Here is a 15,303-nt window from a genome sequence, read left to right on the forward strand (position 1 = left end):
GATAGTGAGAAAGAGCATCGTAGTCGAAGACGTGGTGTGGATCTATTTAAATATGTCCAAGCATTGCCAAGGTTTGATGAGAAGGAGGTAGAAGTCTTTTTCATTTCATTTGAGAAGGTAGCTAGACAAATGCAATAGCCACAGGACATGTGGGTATTACTGATTCAAACAAAGCTGGTAGGTAGGGCTAGTGAAGTGTTTGCATCACTACCAGAGGAGGTATCTGGAACGTATGAGGAGGTGAAGAAATCCATCTTAAGTGAATATGAGCTAGTGCCTGAAGCTTACAGACAAAGGTTTAGAAATTTAAGGAAAAAATTTGGTCAAACATACGTGGAGTTTGAAAGGTTCAAACAGTATAATTTTGATAGGTGGATAAGGGCTTTGAAAATGGACCAAACGTATGAAGCTCTCAGAGAAATTATACTTTTGGAGGAGTTTAAAAATTAAATTCCTGATGTAGTGAGAACTCATGTGGAAGACCAGAGGGTTAAAACTGCGAGATTAGCAGCGGAAATGGCAGATGATTATGAATCAGTTCATAAATCAAAGATTGGTTTCTGACATCAGTTTCAGCCGATGAGGGATAGAAACTGGGGACATGAGAAATACTCAAGTGGTAAAGGTAAAGGTGATCTGATGGGAGACAATAAAGACAATACCTCAGATTTAAAAAGAAATCCAGGAGGGTGGAAGGAAATGAAAAGTTTCAGATGTTTTCACTGTAATAAACTAGGCCATGTAAAGTCACAGTGTTGGTGGTTGAAGAAAAACACTGGGAAGGCTGATGTGGTAAAACAGGATCAGACCGTGGGGTTTGTTAGAGTGGTAAAGGAAAGCCCAAGGGTAGCGAGGGAGGTGCAAATGATTGTACAGCCTTTTCAAGAAGTAATTGTTAAGAAGGTGCCAGATGTATTTAAAGAATTTACTTGTGTGGGTAAAGTTCACTCGTGTATCAGGAGGAGCAGGTAAAGAAGTCACAATTTTAAGAGATACAGGGGCTAGTCAATCTTTAATGGTAAGAGATGAAGAATTATGTAGTTTGGGAAGAATGTTGCCAGAAAAGGTGGTGATATGTGGAATTCAGGGTGAGAGGAGTAGCGTTCCATTATATAAGGTAAGGTTGGAAAGTCCAGTGAAGAGTGGTGAAGTAGTAGTAGGAGTAATAGATAAACTATCTTGTCCAGGAATACAGTTTATCTTGGGTAATGATGTAGCTGGGTCGCAGTTGGGATGATGCCTACTGTGGTTGATAAGCCAGTGGAAAATCAGACAACTGAAGGGTTGAAGTGTGAATATCCTGGGATTTTTCCGGATTGTGTAGTAACAAGGTCGCAAAGTCATAGGCTATGACAAGAGGAGAAATCAAAGAGTGAAGATGAAGTTGAAGTGCAATTATCAGAAACTATTTTTGATCAGATGGTTGAAAAAGAACAAGAACAGGTGGAGGATGAGGCGGATATTTTTAGTTCAGGAAAATTGGTGGAGTTACAACAGAAAGATGTAGAAATAAAGCGGATATATCAGAAAGCATGGACGGAAGAGGAATCTGAGAGTATACCAGAGTGTTATTACCGTAAAAATGATGTCTTGATGAGAAAATGGAGACTTGTACATATGCAGATGGATGAAAAGTGGGCAGAAGTTCATCAAGTGGTATTGCCAGTAGGGTATAGAAAGGAGGTGTTGCGAGTTGCACATGAGGTACCAGTGGGAGGTCATTTAGGAATAAGGAAAACTCAAGCTAAAATCCAGAAACATTTTTATTGGCCTGGACTACATAAAGATGTAGTTAAATTTTGTCAATCATGTCACACATGTCAAGTGATAGGGAAACCTCAAGCAGTGATAAAACCAGCGCCCTTAATACCCATTCCAACATTTGAGGAACCTTTTACAAGGGCCCTAATTGATTGCGTAGGACTGCTTCCTAAAACAAAAAGTGGGAATCAGTATCTTTTGACTATAATGGATGTGTCTACTAGATATCCAGAGGCCATTCCAGTACGTAATATTACAGCTAAAAAGATTGTGGAGGAGTTACTTAAATTCTTTACTAGATATGGACTACCCACTGAAATACAATCGGATCAAGGATCGAATTTTACCTCAAGGTTACTCAAAGAAGTTATGGATAGCTTAGGAATAAAACAATTTAAATCAACTGCATACCATCCAGAATCGCAGGGAGTGTTAGAAAGATGGCATCAGACATTAAAGACAATGTTGAGGGCTTATTGTCACGATTATCCAGAGGATTGAGATAAAGGAATTCCATTCGTACTGTTTGCAATTAGGGATGCACCTAATGAGTCAACCAAATTCAGTCCTTCTGAACTAATTTTTGGTCATGAGGTAAGAGGATCACTTAAATTGATAAAGGAAAAATTGGTGAGTGAGAAGTTGGAAATTACATTATTGGATTACGTGTCAAATTTTAGGGAACGATTAAATAGAGCAAGTGAACTGGCGAGACAACATTTGAAAGTTGCACAAAATGTGATGAAATGGGTAGCGGACAAGAAATTCAAAGTTCGTAGTTTTGCCAGTGGGGATAAAGTTTTAGTATTGTTACCAGTGGTAGGTGACCCTTTAAAAGCTAGGTTTTGTGAACCTTTATCTGATTGAAAGGAAATTAAATGAGGTGAATTACGTGGTACAAACACCAGATAGAAGGAAGACTCACCGAGTGTGTCATGTGAATATGCTGAAAAGGTACTTTGAAAGGGAAGGAGAGAAAAAGGAGGTTTTAATGATTCTAACTCAAAGTGACAAACCAAATCCAGATGACTGAATTTGACATACCTCAAATTAAATTCGAAAATGAGGATGTTCTTAAAAATTGGGATAAATTTTTGAGTTACCCTCCAGAGGAAAAACGGACTGACCTGAAAGAGTTATTGATATCACGTGGGCAAGTTTGTGGAGATAAATTGGGAAGTACTAAAATGGCTATACATGATGTAGATGTGGGAAATGCTGCTCCAATCAAACAACATCCATATAGACTTAACCCTTTAAAATTGGCACAGGTTAACAAAGAGATTGAGAGTAAAAATGGCATAATTGAAGTGGGTTGCAGCCAATGGAGCTCATCCATAGTGATGGTACCTAAACCAGACGGTACCCAACGGTTGTGTGTGGACTATCGAAAGGTTGATGCAGTTACAAGAACGGACTCTTATACTATCCCACGTTTGGAGGATTGCATTGAGAAAGTGGGACAATCAGCTTTTATTTCCAAATTGGATTTACTTAAAGGTCACTGGCAGGGACCTTTATCCGAAAGGGCGAAGGAGATTTCCGCTTTTGTGACTCCAGATGGTGTATACCGATTCAAAGTTATGCCATTTGGCATGAAAAACGCCCCAGCCACATTTCAACGGTTAACTAACAAAGTTGTTTCAGGATTACCCAATTGTGCGGTATACATCGACGATCTGGTAATTTTCAGCCAGACATGGAAAGAACATTTAAAACATCTGATGGAGTTATTCGATCGACTTCAGAAGGCGGGTTTGATGATAAACTTAGCCAAAAGTGAATTTGGAAAAGCCCAAGTCACTTTCTTTGGCCATACAATCGGACAGGGTCGACTGGTCACACGGGATGTGAAACCAACAGTTATTGAGGAGTTTCCGATACCCTCAAGACGAAGGGAAATAATGCGATTTCTTGGCATGAGTGGATTTGATTGAACATTTGTGCAAAGGTTTTGTAGCGTGGTTGCTCCACTGATGGACTTGCTGAAGAAACGTCGAAAATTTCAGTGGACAGCGGACTTTCAACAAGCATTTGACTGCCTGAAAGCTGTGATAACCAATGCTCCTGTGTTGGCGAATTACAAGGGACTCTGATCAGATTGAACTAAAGTATCTGACTTTAAAGAGAAATGCCAAGGCGTAGAGAAATGGATGGATCGTGCAGAGACCTTCTTGTTCAAAGAGATTGTAAATTAAGATGGATTCCAGTTGGAGGAAGAAGAAAAAAAAGAAATGGACTATATTATTATACCTGTTTTGAAACGAAAAAGTATATTTACTGTGTGCATTTCTTAAAGGGTAGTGAAAGGGTGAAAAATGAAACCATCTTTAAGTTAATGGGTTTTTTATTCTTGGGGGGAGGTGTCATGTGAGAGTACCTTTAAGAAATGAGTGTTTATAAATGGGTGTGTATATAAATATCTGTAGTGAGAGTACCTTTAAGAAATGGGTGTTTATTACTGCAGTGATGTCAGAGCTGGCTGTCTTGTCAGCTTTTTACTTTCGCTTTTGGCTTTTTGCTGCAGGGTGGGTTTGGTTTCATTTTAGTTTTGGAGAAGCTGCAATCACAGCAGGATGTGTGTGAATCTCTGCAAGCTTATGAATGTCCATTTGCTGATTTCAACGTGGTAACTGTTCTCAGTAGTGAAGTTAAACCCGAGGTGCTTCTGTTAAAGATTTTGTTTTTAAGTCTTATGGATGTTAAAAGGAAAGCTTAAAGGATTACTTAGTGTTGTATTCTTTGGGGGTTGTATTTGAATTAATGGTTGCTCAGTTGTTCACTATGTTTTAAAAAGGTTAACTTGAGTTCATAGAATAAACATTACAGAGAACATAGAACATAGAACGATACAGCGCAGTACAGGCCCTTCGGCCCACGATGTTGCACCGAAACAAAAGCCATCTAACCTACACTATGCCATTATCATCCATATGTTTATCCAATAAACTTTTAAATGCCCTCAATGTTGGTGAGTTCACTACTGTAGCAGGTAGGGCATTCCACGGCCTCACCACTCTTTGCGTAAATAACCTACCTCTGACCTCTGTCCTATATCTATTACCCCTCAGTTTAAAGTTATGTCCCCTCGTGCCAGCCATATCCATCCGCGGGAGAAGGCTCTCACTGTCCACAAAACATTGTTTTGCTTTAAAAAATACTTTTCCATTTCTGCTGTACCACACGTGTAGAGTGGGCCGTGTGCTCCCCCTACCACAATCTATTAAAAGTTGTGGGTCAGGTGAACTCCATGAAACACTTTGGGGTTCTCTAAACCCTGGCCCATAACATTGGGGAACATTACTGAAAGGAAGGACAGCAGACGGGCAATGGCAGCATTCAAGGAACGGATAGGTGAACTTCAAAAGTTTTTTTATTCCTATTTGGTGCAAGAGCAGAAAGGGAACTGTGGCCAAACCCTGGCTTACAGGGAAATTAGAGATCGTATTAGATTTAAGAAGAGGCAAACAAATTAGCAAGAAAAAGCAATAGACCTGAGGATTGGGAACAGTTTAAAATTCAACAAAGGCAGACCAAGGGATTGATTAAGAAGGAGAAAATACGATATGTGAGTAATCTAGTGGGGAAATAAAAACTGACTAAAAGTTTCTCTAGGTAAAGAGAAAAAGATTAATAAAAACTAATGTAAACTTCTTCCAGTCAGAAACAGGAATTAATTGCCGGGAAAGAAACCAAAGGAAGGTTGAAAGAAAACAGGGAACTATAGACCAGAGAGCCTAGTGTCGGTAGTAGGGAAGTTGCTGGACTCCATTATCAAGGATTTCACAGCACAGCATTTGGAAAGCAGGGGTGTAATCAGACAGTCAGCATAGATTTACGAAAAGAAAATCATACTTGACAAATCTACTGGAATTCTTTGAAGATATAACTAGTAGAGTTGACCAGGGAGAACTGGTAGATGTGGTTCATTTAGACTTTCAGAAGGCTTTCAACAAGGACTCACAGAACAGATTACTATGTAAAGTTAAAGTGCACGGGATTGCGGGTAGTGTCTTGAGATGGATAAAAAGCTGGTTAGCAGACAGGAACAGCAAGTTGGAATAAATGGGTCTTTTTCCGTTTGGCAGGGATCTATGCTAGGACCCCAGCTATGATTTGGACAAGGGAACTGATGCACAATCAATTACTCGTGAGACGAGGGGAGTCATACTAATCGGCTTTAATCAGCTAGAACAGTACCCAGCAGCTCCGATACAGAAAGTGAAGGCTGCTGGGACGGCATGGGTTCTTATACCCCGCCTCTCAGGGCGGAGCTACGTACATTGGCCAATGGTAGACTCCTAGTTCTGGCCAATGGGCATCCACCTCTCAGGTACTGCAATACCTGGTATTACCACAGGAACTAAATGTATTATCTCCAAATTTGCAGATGATACAAAGTTGGGTGGGAGGGTGAGCTGTGAGGAGGATGCAGAGATGCTTCAGCGGGATTTGGACAGGCTGGGTGAGTGGGCACCTGCATGGCAGATGCAGTACAATGTAGATAAATGTGAGGCTATCCACTTCAGTAGCAAAAATGGAAGGCAGATTCTTATTTGAATGGGTGTGAATTGAGAGAGGCGGATATTCAGCGAGACCCTCGTGTCCTCGTGCATCAGTCGCTGAAAGTAAGCGCGCAGGTACAGCAGGCAGTAAAGTAGGCAAATGGTATGTTGGCCTTCATAGCGAGAGGGTTTGAGTATAGGTTTAGGGATGTTTTACTGCAATTGTACAGGGCATTGGTGAGGCCATACCTGGAGTATTGTGTGCATTTTCGGTGTCCTTATCTGAGGAAGGATGTTCTTGCTGTGGAGGGAATGTAGCGAAGGTTTACCCGGCTGATTCCTGGGATGGTGGGACTGTCGTATGAGGAGAGACTAAATCGGTGAGGATTATATTGATTGGAGTTTAGAGGAGTGAGAGGGGATCTCATAGAAACTTAGAAAATTCTAACAGGCTTAGACAGTGTAGATTCGGAAAGAATGTTCCCGATGGTGGGTGAGTCCAGAACTAGGGGTCATAGTTTGAGGAAAAGGGGTAAACCTTTTAGGACTGAGGTGAGGGGAAATATCTTCACTCAGAGAGCGGTGAATCTGGAATCCACTCCCACAGAAAGTAGTTGAGGCCAAAACGTTTTGTAATTTCAAGAAGGAATTCGATTTGGCTCTTGGGGCCAAAGAGATCCAGGGGTATGGGGGGAAGGCGGGATCAGGGTATTGAACTCGATGATCAGCCATGATCATAATGAATGGCGGAGCAGGCTCGAAGGGCCGAATGGCCTCCTCCTGCTTCTATTTTCTATGTTTCTAATTATCACTGAGTTACCGACCCCGTCACTGAAACTGACCCTCTGACAGTGCAGCACTCCCTCAGTACTGACCCTCTGACAGTGCAGCACTCCCTCAGTCATATAGAAAAATTGTAAATAGAAGCAGGAGGAGGCCATTCGGCCCTTCGAGCCTGCTCCGCCATTCATTATGATCATGGCTGATCATCGAGTTCAATACCCTGACCCCGCCTTCCCCCCATATCCTTGATCCCTTCAGCCCCAAGAGCTGTATCTGATTCCATCTTGAAAGTGCATAATGAGGGCAGCACGGTGGCTCAGTGGGTTAGTCCTGCTGCCTCACGGCGCCGAGGTCCCAGGTTCAATCCCGGCTCTGGGTCACTGTCTGTGTGGAGTTTGCACATTCTCCCCGTGTCTGCGTGGGTCTCACCCCCACAACCCAAAGATGTGCAGGGTAGGTGGATTGAACACGCTAAATTGCCCCTTAATTGGAAAAAAAATGAATTGGGTAGTCTAAAATTTATATTTAAAATGTTTTTGAAAGAAATTACACAATGTTTTGGCCTCAAACACTAATGACAGTTAGGGCCCCCTCAGGACAAGTAGCAGAAGCTAGTTGCAATCAGATATTAATGCAACCCACAGTGCAGTTACCATTGCAAATGGGGACTGAAAACCAAAAGGAAATGGTCAGGAATTCTGCCCTGTTGAATTTCTGCGCGTGTATGTGTTGATTTGACTCTCCGACATCCTGAACAAAAGCAGTGGGATTGCCTGTGGGGCTTTGGGCTTCAGCCTCAGCCTCACTGTGTTGTTTTTACAGTAGCTGGGTCTGTTTTTACTTCAGCGTTTACCAGCATGTCTCAACAGAATGTGCTTTGTATCAGGCTCCAGATGCTGTGGTCAGCCCCGGTCCCAAATACCTGGCCTATTGAAAACAAAAGCTTCCTTACGACACTCAACAAAGTGAAACACCCTACCCCAAGAAAATAATTTTATCGAAATCAATGCCCTGGCACCACATATATTCCTGTAATTACGTTAGCGTGCACCCTCTCTTCACTGAGCTTGGTGTTTGACTTGGACGACTTCCCTTGTTGTCACTGAAGCATTGGGTAGCACTGCTGCGTATATTAAGCTTGCTGCTTGGAATTTAAAGGCTTCCACAGAATCTGTTGTGGCAGTTTCACATTACAAGAATGTGCTCCATTTACTTCAGAGCAGTTTAGAATTATAGAACATTCCAGTTTAGAAGCAGGCCTTTTGACATAGACATAGAATTTACATTGCAGAAGGAGGGCCATTCGGCCCATCGAGTCGGCACCGGAAAGACCAACCCCCCCACGCCCACAGCTCCACCCTATTCCCATAAACCAGTAACCCCCAGCTAACCTTTTTGGACACTAAGGGCAATTTAGCATGGCCAATCCACCTAACCTGCACATCTTTAGACTGTGGGAGGAAACAGGAGCACCCGGAGGAAACCCACGCAGACACGGGGAGAATGTGCAGACTCCGCACTGACAGTGACCCAAGCCGGGAATCGAACCTGGGACCCTGGAGCTGTGAAGCAACGGTGCTAACCACTGTGCTACCGTGCTGCCCATTGGTGTTTTTCTGTACATGAGCCACCAGTCTAATTGCACCCTCCTATTCGCTGGAGAGCTGGCAGCATCACTAAGGGGAGGGGGGGGGGAGGTGGAGGGTGGACCTCTGGTGGACTTTGGGGTAAGGGGTTACCCCCTTGGCCTACGGTTAGAGCCACCACGCCAGGGCCACGCTTTTCCATAGCTGTTGTAATCTGCGCCCACGTGATTCCCAGCCCAGAGGCCCGGAGAATCGCGAGGGCCCGGAGAATCAGGTGCCCAGCCTGCTAAGTGGATGCAAATGGTTCATTAAGACCCGTCTGCATCCATTTGTATCCTCCCGCTGGCGTATGGGCGCAAAATCCGATCCCACCACCTGTGAGGGGCTGGAACATCGCAAGGGTGCGACCCGGTTTTTACCCCTAACGCCCGATTCATCAGGAATGCCGTTACCGGCAGTGGGTTGTTGGAGAATTTAGCACAAATCATTTTTCAAATAAGGAGACCAAAACTGTCCACAGTGTTCCTGATGTGGTGTCACCGATGCCCTGTCCAGCTGCAGGAAAACTTCCCTTCTGTATCCCATTCCCCTTGCAATAAATGACAACATTTCATTTGCCTTCCGAATCACTTGTATTTGCTCCTATCGCTTTGTGATTATGCCACGGAGTTCTGCACTTTCCGTTTAAATAGTATATGAATGGCTTCTTCCTCTTCATACCTTTACATTTGTGTGTGTATTCATGTATCATTGTATTTCAATATATTGGGGAGGTAGTGGTGTAGCGGTATTGTCACTGGACTAGTAAACCAGAGAGCCAGAGTAACGCTCTGGGGACCCCGGTTCCAACCACACCACTGCAGATGGCAAAATTTGAATGAAATGAAAATATGGAATTAAAAGTCCATGAAACCATTGTCGCTTGTCACAAAAAACCATCTGGTTCACTAATGTTCTTTACCGCAGCACGGTAGCCTTGTGGTTAGCACAATTGCTTCACAGCTCCAGGGTCCCAGGTTCGATTCCGGCTTGGGTCACTGTCTGTGCGGAGTCTGCACATCCTCCCCGTGTCTGCGTGGGTTTCCTCCGGGTGCTCCGGTTTCCTCCCACAGTCCAAAGATGTGCAGGTTAGGTGGATTGGCCATGGTAAATTGCCCTTAGTGTCAAAATTGCCCTTAGTGTTGGGTGGGGTTACTGGGTTATGGGGATAGGGTGGCGGTGTTGACCTTGGGTAGGGTGCTCTTTCCAAGAGCCGGTGCAGACTCGATGGGCCGAATGGCCTCCTTCTGCACTGTAAATTCTATTCTATGGAAGGAAATCTGCCGTCCTTACCTGGTCTGGCCTACCCGTGATTCCAGACCCACAGCAATGTGGGTAACTGCCCCCTCAAGGACAATTAGGGATGGGTAATAAATGCTGACACAGCCGGCGACATCCACGTCCCAGGCACAAATAGAATATATATGTATATTTTTGTATGTAACTATATACATGTATATGTTAATGCGTGTGTTCCTGTATACATATTAGTGTATATTTATATCTGTATATTCTTAATGTCTCTATGTTTCTTGGTGTTACAGGCAATCCTTGCAGAAAACCACTTGCTGGCCATGGAGGCGAGCACCCAGTGGTCAGCACCCTTCGCAGCAACTCAAATCTCAGGGAGCAGCAGCCCTTGCAATCATTGGCAAGTGACCCAGCAGAAACTGGAGGCCTCTGAGAGCAGCTCCACACTCCTCCCTCCGAGGCCACCGCAAAGTAACAAACAGGGAATGGTCAGAAAGACAAGCACCCAGAGGGTACCCAGGTAGGCATCTCAGCACCCGCTCTGACCCACTGCCTTTCTTCCACTTCGAATAACTCTGCCAGGCTAACTGCTTACTGCTCCTTGTGGCTGAATTACCAACGTCAGGATTCCCCGCCGGTCATAGTTTCTTCTACAAGATTGAGGGAGTTAGCTGTTGGTTGGCACTCGAGCTGGCATCACAGCTCCTCATTACTCCATTCTGTTCTCCCTCTGCCTGTTCCTCTATCCAAATATCTGCTTTCAAAGTGCCACGAAATCTAGCGTGGGCCACGGAGTTGCTCACTGTGCCAAACCTCCACTCTCTGCTACAACCTGCACCCTCTCCTGATTTGAGTGCACGGCCTTCCAAGTCGCACATTGGTTACATTAAACCTCTAGCGGTTGTTTCAGTGTGATGAGCCTGCAGATTGGAGAGCTGGCAGCATCACTGATGCACAGCCTAGCACAGGGATACGACACTCGCATAAGTGGCCCCCATGGAATTCGGGGACCCCATGTATGTTAAATAGCGAATAGTAGGTACAGTATGTGTTATCCTGTACACACAGCTTTACATCAGTGGCTGCACGCTCACATTTCAGTTATAAAGATGTGTTGAATACAGAAATGTATGTACAATACATCTTGGGGAATAGTGCAGTCAGAGTCTGTTATAGAGAATGGTACGCATTACAGGCAGCACGGTAGCATAGTGGTTAGCACTATGGCTTCACAGCACCAGGGTCCCAGGTTCGATTCCCGGCTGGGTCACTGCCTGTGCGGAGTCTGCACGTTCTGCCCTTGTCTGCGTGGGTTTCCTCCGGGTGCTCCGGTTTCCTCCCACAAGTCCTGAAAGACGTGTTTTTAGGTAATTTGGACATTCTGAATTCTCCCTGAGTGTACCCGAACAGGCGCCGGAATGTGGCGACTAGGGGATTTTCACAGTAACTTCATTGCAGTGTTAATATAAGCCTACTTGTGACAATAAAGATTATTTAAAAACAGATATGTAATAGAGAAAATAATGCATACAGTATATATTGTAGAGCACAGACTCTGAAATCCATTCAGAGCCTGTAACTCTTCCCTCCCGGCCCACTGCGTTGGCAACTCGCAGTAAAGGTGCAACAGAGTTCAGGCCAACTGGTCAACTCTTTTGCTGCTGGCTTCCGCTGGCGACCATGGTGTGAGTGATCACACATTTGGTAGCTCCCGCTCGTGGTGGACTTTTTGGACCTTTCCCCCCGATTTACAGTGGATTTGATTAATAAAACAAGGAGCTGGTGCAGTAGAAGATGAGGATTCCCCACCAGTGAATGGATTCGTGGACCAGAAGTGGTCTGAAAGGAAGAGATCGTTGGTCGAAGACGGTAGTGGAGCCTGCGACACGGGAATATGGTGGAAGGTCAAGGACCGAAACTGCCGATCCAGTGGTGACGGAGCAACTGGTGACCTTTCTCCATGAGAAGAAAAGAATATCTGGAAGACCTGTCCAGGGTGGTGGATCTGATAAAGGCGGGGATTGATCCTATGGAGCAGAGATTGGAAACCCAGGGCCAGGCGATCCCGAAGGTGGAAGAGGTGGTGGCTGAGCACGAGGACCAGCTAACCGCGATGGCGGTGGGGATGGGGCTGATGAAGGTCTATCAGAAGAGGCTGCAAGAGAAAGTGGAGGTTCTGGAGAACAGATCGTGCAGACAGAATCTGCGGATTGTTGGCCTACGACAGCAGTGAGGGATCAGACGCAGGGGTGTATATGGCGCGTATGTTTGAGAAGTTGCTGGGAGAAGGTGCGTTTGTTCGACCCTTGGAGGTGGACAGGGTGCTTATGAGGAAGCCGCTGAGGAACGAGCCGCCGAGGGCGATGGTGGTACGAATGCACCGGTTCCTAGACAAGGAACAGATCTTGAGGTGGGTCAGGCAGATGAAGAGCTGCTTATAGGAAGACAACGAGCTGCATCTATCAGGACCTGGGTGCAGAACTAGCCAAAGGAGGGCGAGTTATTAAAGTAAAATCGGTCCTCTTTAAGAAGGGGGTGAAGTTTGGCATGCTGTACCGCACGTTTGTGGGTCACATGTGAGGGCCAGGAGCTTTACTTCGGATCACCTGCAATGAACTTTGTCAGGGACAAGGGAGGTGATGGAGGACATTGAACTTGGGGGCGAGTAGTTGTGTTTCTGAACTGATGTTAAACTTCTTTGTCTTCTGGTTCTGTGTGTATTGTTTTGCACCAAGTTTGGGGCCGTTGCTCCGTTTTGTTTGCGGGTTAACTTTGTTCTTAATGGGGGATGGTGGGAGGAATTTTCTTTGTGTTCGTTGAGGATTGTAATGTTTGCCTATGTAAGTTGGTCGAGCGGGGAGAGAGGGACCATGGGGGGGTAGGATGCTTGGCGCCATGGGCGGGGGCTACCAGGCTAGTTTGGCGGGTTAGCACACGGAAGCGCAGTGGGGGGAGAGCAGGTGATAAGTTTGTTGAAGGGGGTTGGGATTGTTATTTGTTATGGGGAGGGAGGGAGAGGGAGGGAGTATTGATCTGCTGACAGGGGAGGGACTGGCGTTTGGCGACAGGATGGGGGTCGATGACGGTGGGTGTCTGGGGGCGGGCCTGAAGAGGCACGGGACGCGGGCAGGAGGCTGGCCTAAGAAGGGTTATGGTTGATCGACAGGGGAAGGGAGGAGGGAGGGGGGGGAGGTGGGGAAGGGAAGGGGGGAGATGGGGAAGGGAGTGGGAGGGGGGACGTGGGGGAGGTGGGGAAGGGAGGGGTAGGCGGGACATGGGGGAGGTGGGGAAGGGAGGGGGAATGTGGGGAAGGGGGAGGTGGGGAAGGGAAGGGGGAGATGGGGAAGGGAGGGGTAGGGGGGCGTGGGGGAGGTGGGGAAGGGAAGGGGAGATGGGGAAGGGGGGAGGTCGGGAAGGGAGGGGGGATGTGGGGAAGGGGGAGGTGGGGAAGGGAAGGGGGGAGATGGGGAAGGGAGGGGGGGAGGTAGGGAAGGGGGGGAGGTGGGGAAGGGAGGGGTGGGGGGGAAGGGGGGAGGTGGGGAAGTGAAGGGGAGATGGGGAAGGGAGGGGGAGGGGGAGATGGGGGACGTGGGGAAGGGGGGAGGTCGGGAAGGGAGGGGGAGATGGGGAAGGTAGGGGGAGGTGGGGAAGGGAGGGGTATGGGGCGTCGGGAAGGGGGGAGGTGGGGAAGGGAGGGGGGGATGTGGGGAAGGGGGAGGTGGGGAAGGGGGAGGTGGGGGAGGTGGGGAAGGGAAGGGGGGAGGTGGGGAAGGGAGGGGTAGGGGGGGCGTGGGGATGGGGGGAGGTGGGGAAGGGAAGGGGAGATGGGGAAGGGGGGGAGGTGGGGAAGGGAAGGGGGGAGGTGGGGAAGGGAAGGGGGAGATGGGGAAGGGCGGGGGAGGTGGGGAAGGGAGGGGGGAGGTGGGGAAGGGAGGGGGAGGTGGGGAAGGGAAGGGGCAGGTGGGGAAGGGAGGGGTAGGGGGGGCGTGGGGAAGGGGGGGAGGTGGGGAAGGGAAGGGGAGTTGGGGAAGGAGGGGGGAGATGGGGGACGTGGGGAAGGGGGGGGTCGGGAAGGGAGGGGGAGGGCTCAGATTCAAAATACTGGGCAATAGGAGTAAATGTGATGTGAGGAAAAATGTTTTCACCCAGACAGTGCCTGGAATCTGGAACGATCTTCCTGAGAGGGAGGTGGAGGCAGGATCGATCAAGCTATTCAAATGGGATTGCTATCTGAAAAGAGAGAATGTCTACGGTTTTGAGATAAGGCAGAGAGTGGGACTAGGTAGAATGGTCTTTCAGAGAGCTAGTGTAGACCTGATGGGCAGAATGGTCCCCTCTGCACTGTAAAAGTTCTGTGAATACCATCAAGGGGAGGTGATGGCTTTGTGGCAATGTCATTGGGCGAGTGATCTAGAAGCTCAGGCTGATGCTCTGGGGAAGCAGATTCAGTCCCCACTTACCAGAAATATAAAAATTAAAATTTAATTAAAAACATCAAAATCTGGACTCAAAAGCTAACCTCAGTAATGGTGACCATGCCAATTATCATCAATTGTTGTAAAAACTCAGCTGGTTCACTAATGTCCTTTCGGGGAGGAAATCTGCCGTCCTTACCCGGTCTGGCCTACACGTGACTCCAGACCCACAGCAACGTGAGTTAGGCTCTGGAGAGTAGGTTTGGATGAGCTGTAGTTCACACCATCTGTTTATTGTGAACAGTCAGCTCTACCAGCAAAGAACAACTTCTCATTCCAATGATCACAGACGTCCATCACAACCAGGCTGCTTCAACTGTACTCTGGTGGTTTGTTTGAGCACACTGTGATATTCGTCAGTGCTTTCGCCAATTCTAAGCTCTTTTATACAGTCAGGTTGGAATTTCATTCTTCCAACATCACAGAATTTTCTACTGCCCAAGGCAGATTTGATGGCAAACATTGACTAAACGCCTGAACCTAGCAGTATGCTGTAAAGTGTTGACTTCTCCAAGAATGGACACTGATATTGTGTAATTCCCCACAACGTAACCCTTTCATTGTTCAAAATTGGACAGTGGGCAGCACGTTAGGGCAGTGGTTAGCAGGTCCAGGTTCGATCCCGGCTCTGGGTCACTGTGCGTGTGGAGTTTGCACATTCTCCCCGTGTCTGCGTGGGTCTCACCCTCACAACCCAGGCTAGGTGGATTGGCCACACTAAATTGCTCCTTAATTGGAAAAAAAAAACAATTGGGTACTCTTAAAAAATATTTTAAAGGAACTGGACTGTATCGAAGTATGAAAGGTTTTGATTGATTTATGCTGCCCAATAACAAGCCTGCAGGTACAGCGGGTAATAAAGAAAGCAAATGGAATGTTGGCAATTATAGCTAAAGGAATTGA

The 15,303-nt window shown here is 46.7% G+C and overlaps 1 protein-coding gene across 4 annotated transcripts in view; it reads left to right on the forward strand.

The window, feature by feature from the left end:
• The window catches only part of ttll5 (tubulin tyrosine ligase-like family, member 5), a 602,008-nt gene that overhangs the window by 558,010 nt on the left and 28,695 nt on the right, over positions 1 to 15,303 (forward strand). For all 4 annotated transcript variants that reach the window (XM_072494443.1, XM_072494444.1, XM_072494451.1 and 1 more), the window contains one exon: positions 10,219 to 10,445. In XM_072494443.1, the coding sequence (XP_072350544.1) occupies positions 10,219 to 10,445 (227 nt within the window). The remainder of the gene's footprint in view (positions 1 to 10,218; positions 10,446 to 15,303) is intronic.

The sequence above is a fragment of the Scyliorhinus torazame genome, chromosome 2, assembly GCF_047496885.1.
Source record: "Scyliorhinus torazame isolate Kashiwa2021f chromosome 2, sScyTor2.1, whole genome shotgun sequence".
NCBI lineage: Eukaryota > Metazoa > Chordata > Chondrichthyes > Carcharhiniformes > Scyliorhinidae > Scyliorhinus > Scyliorhinus torazame.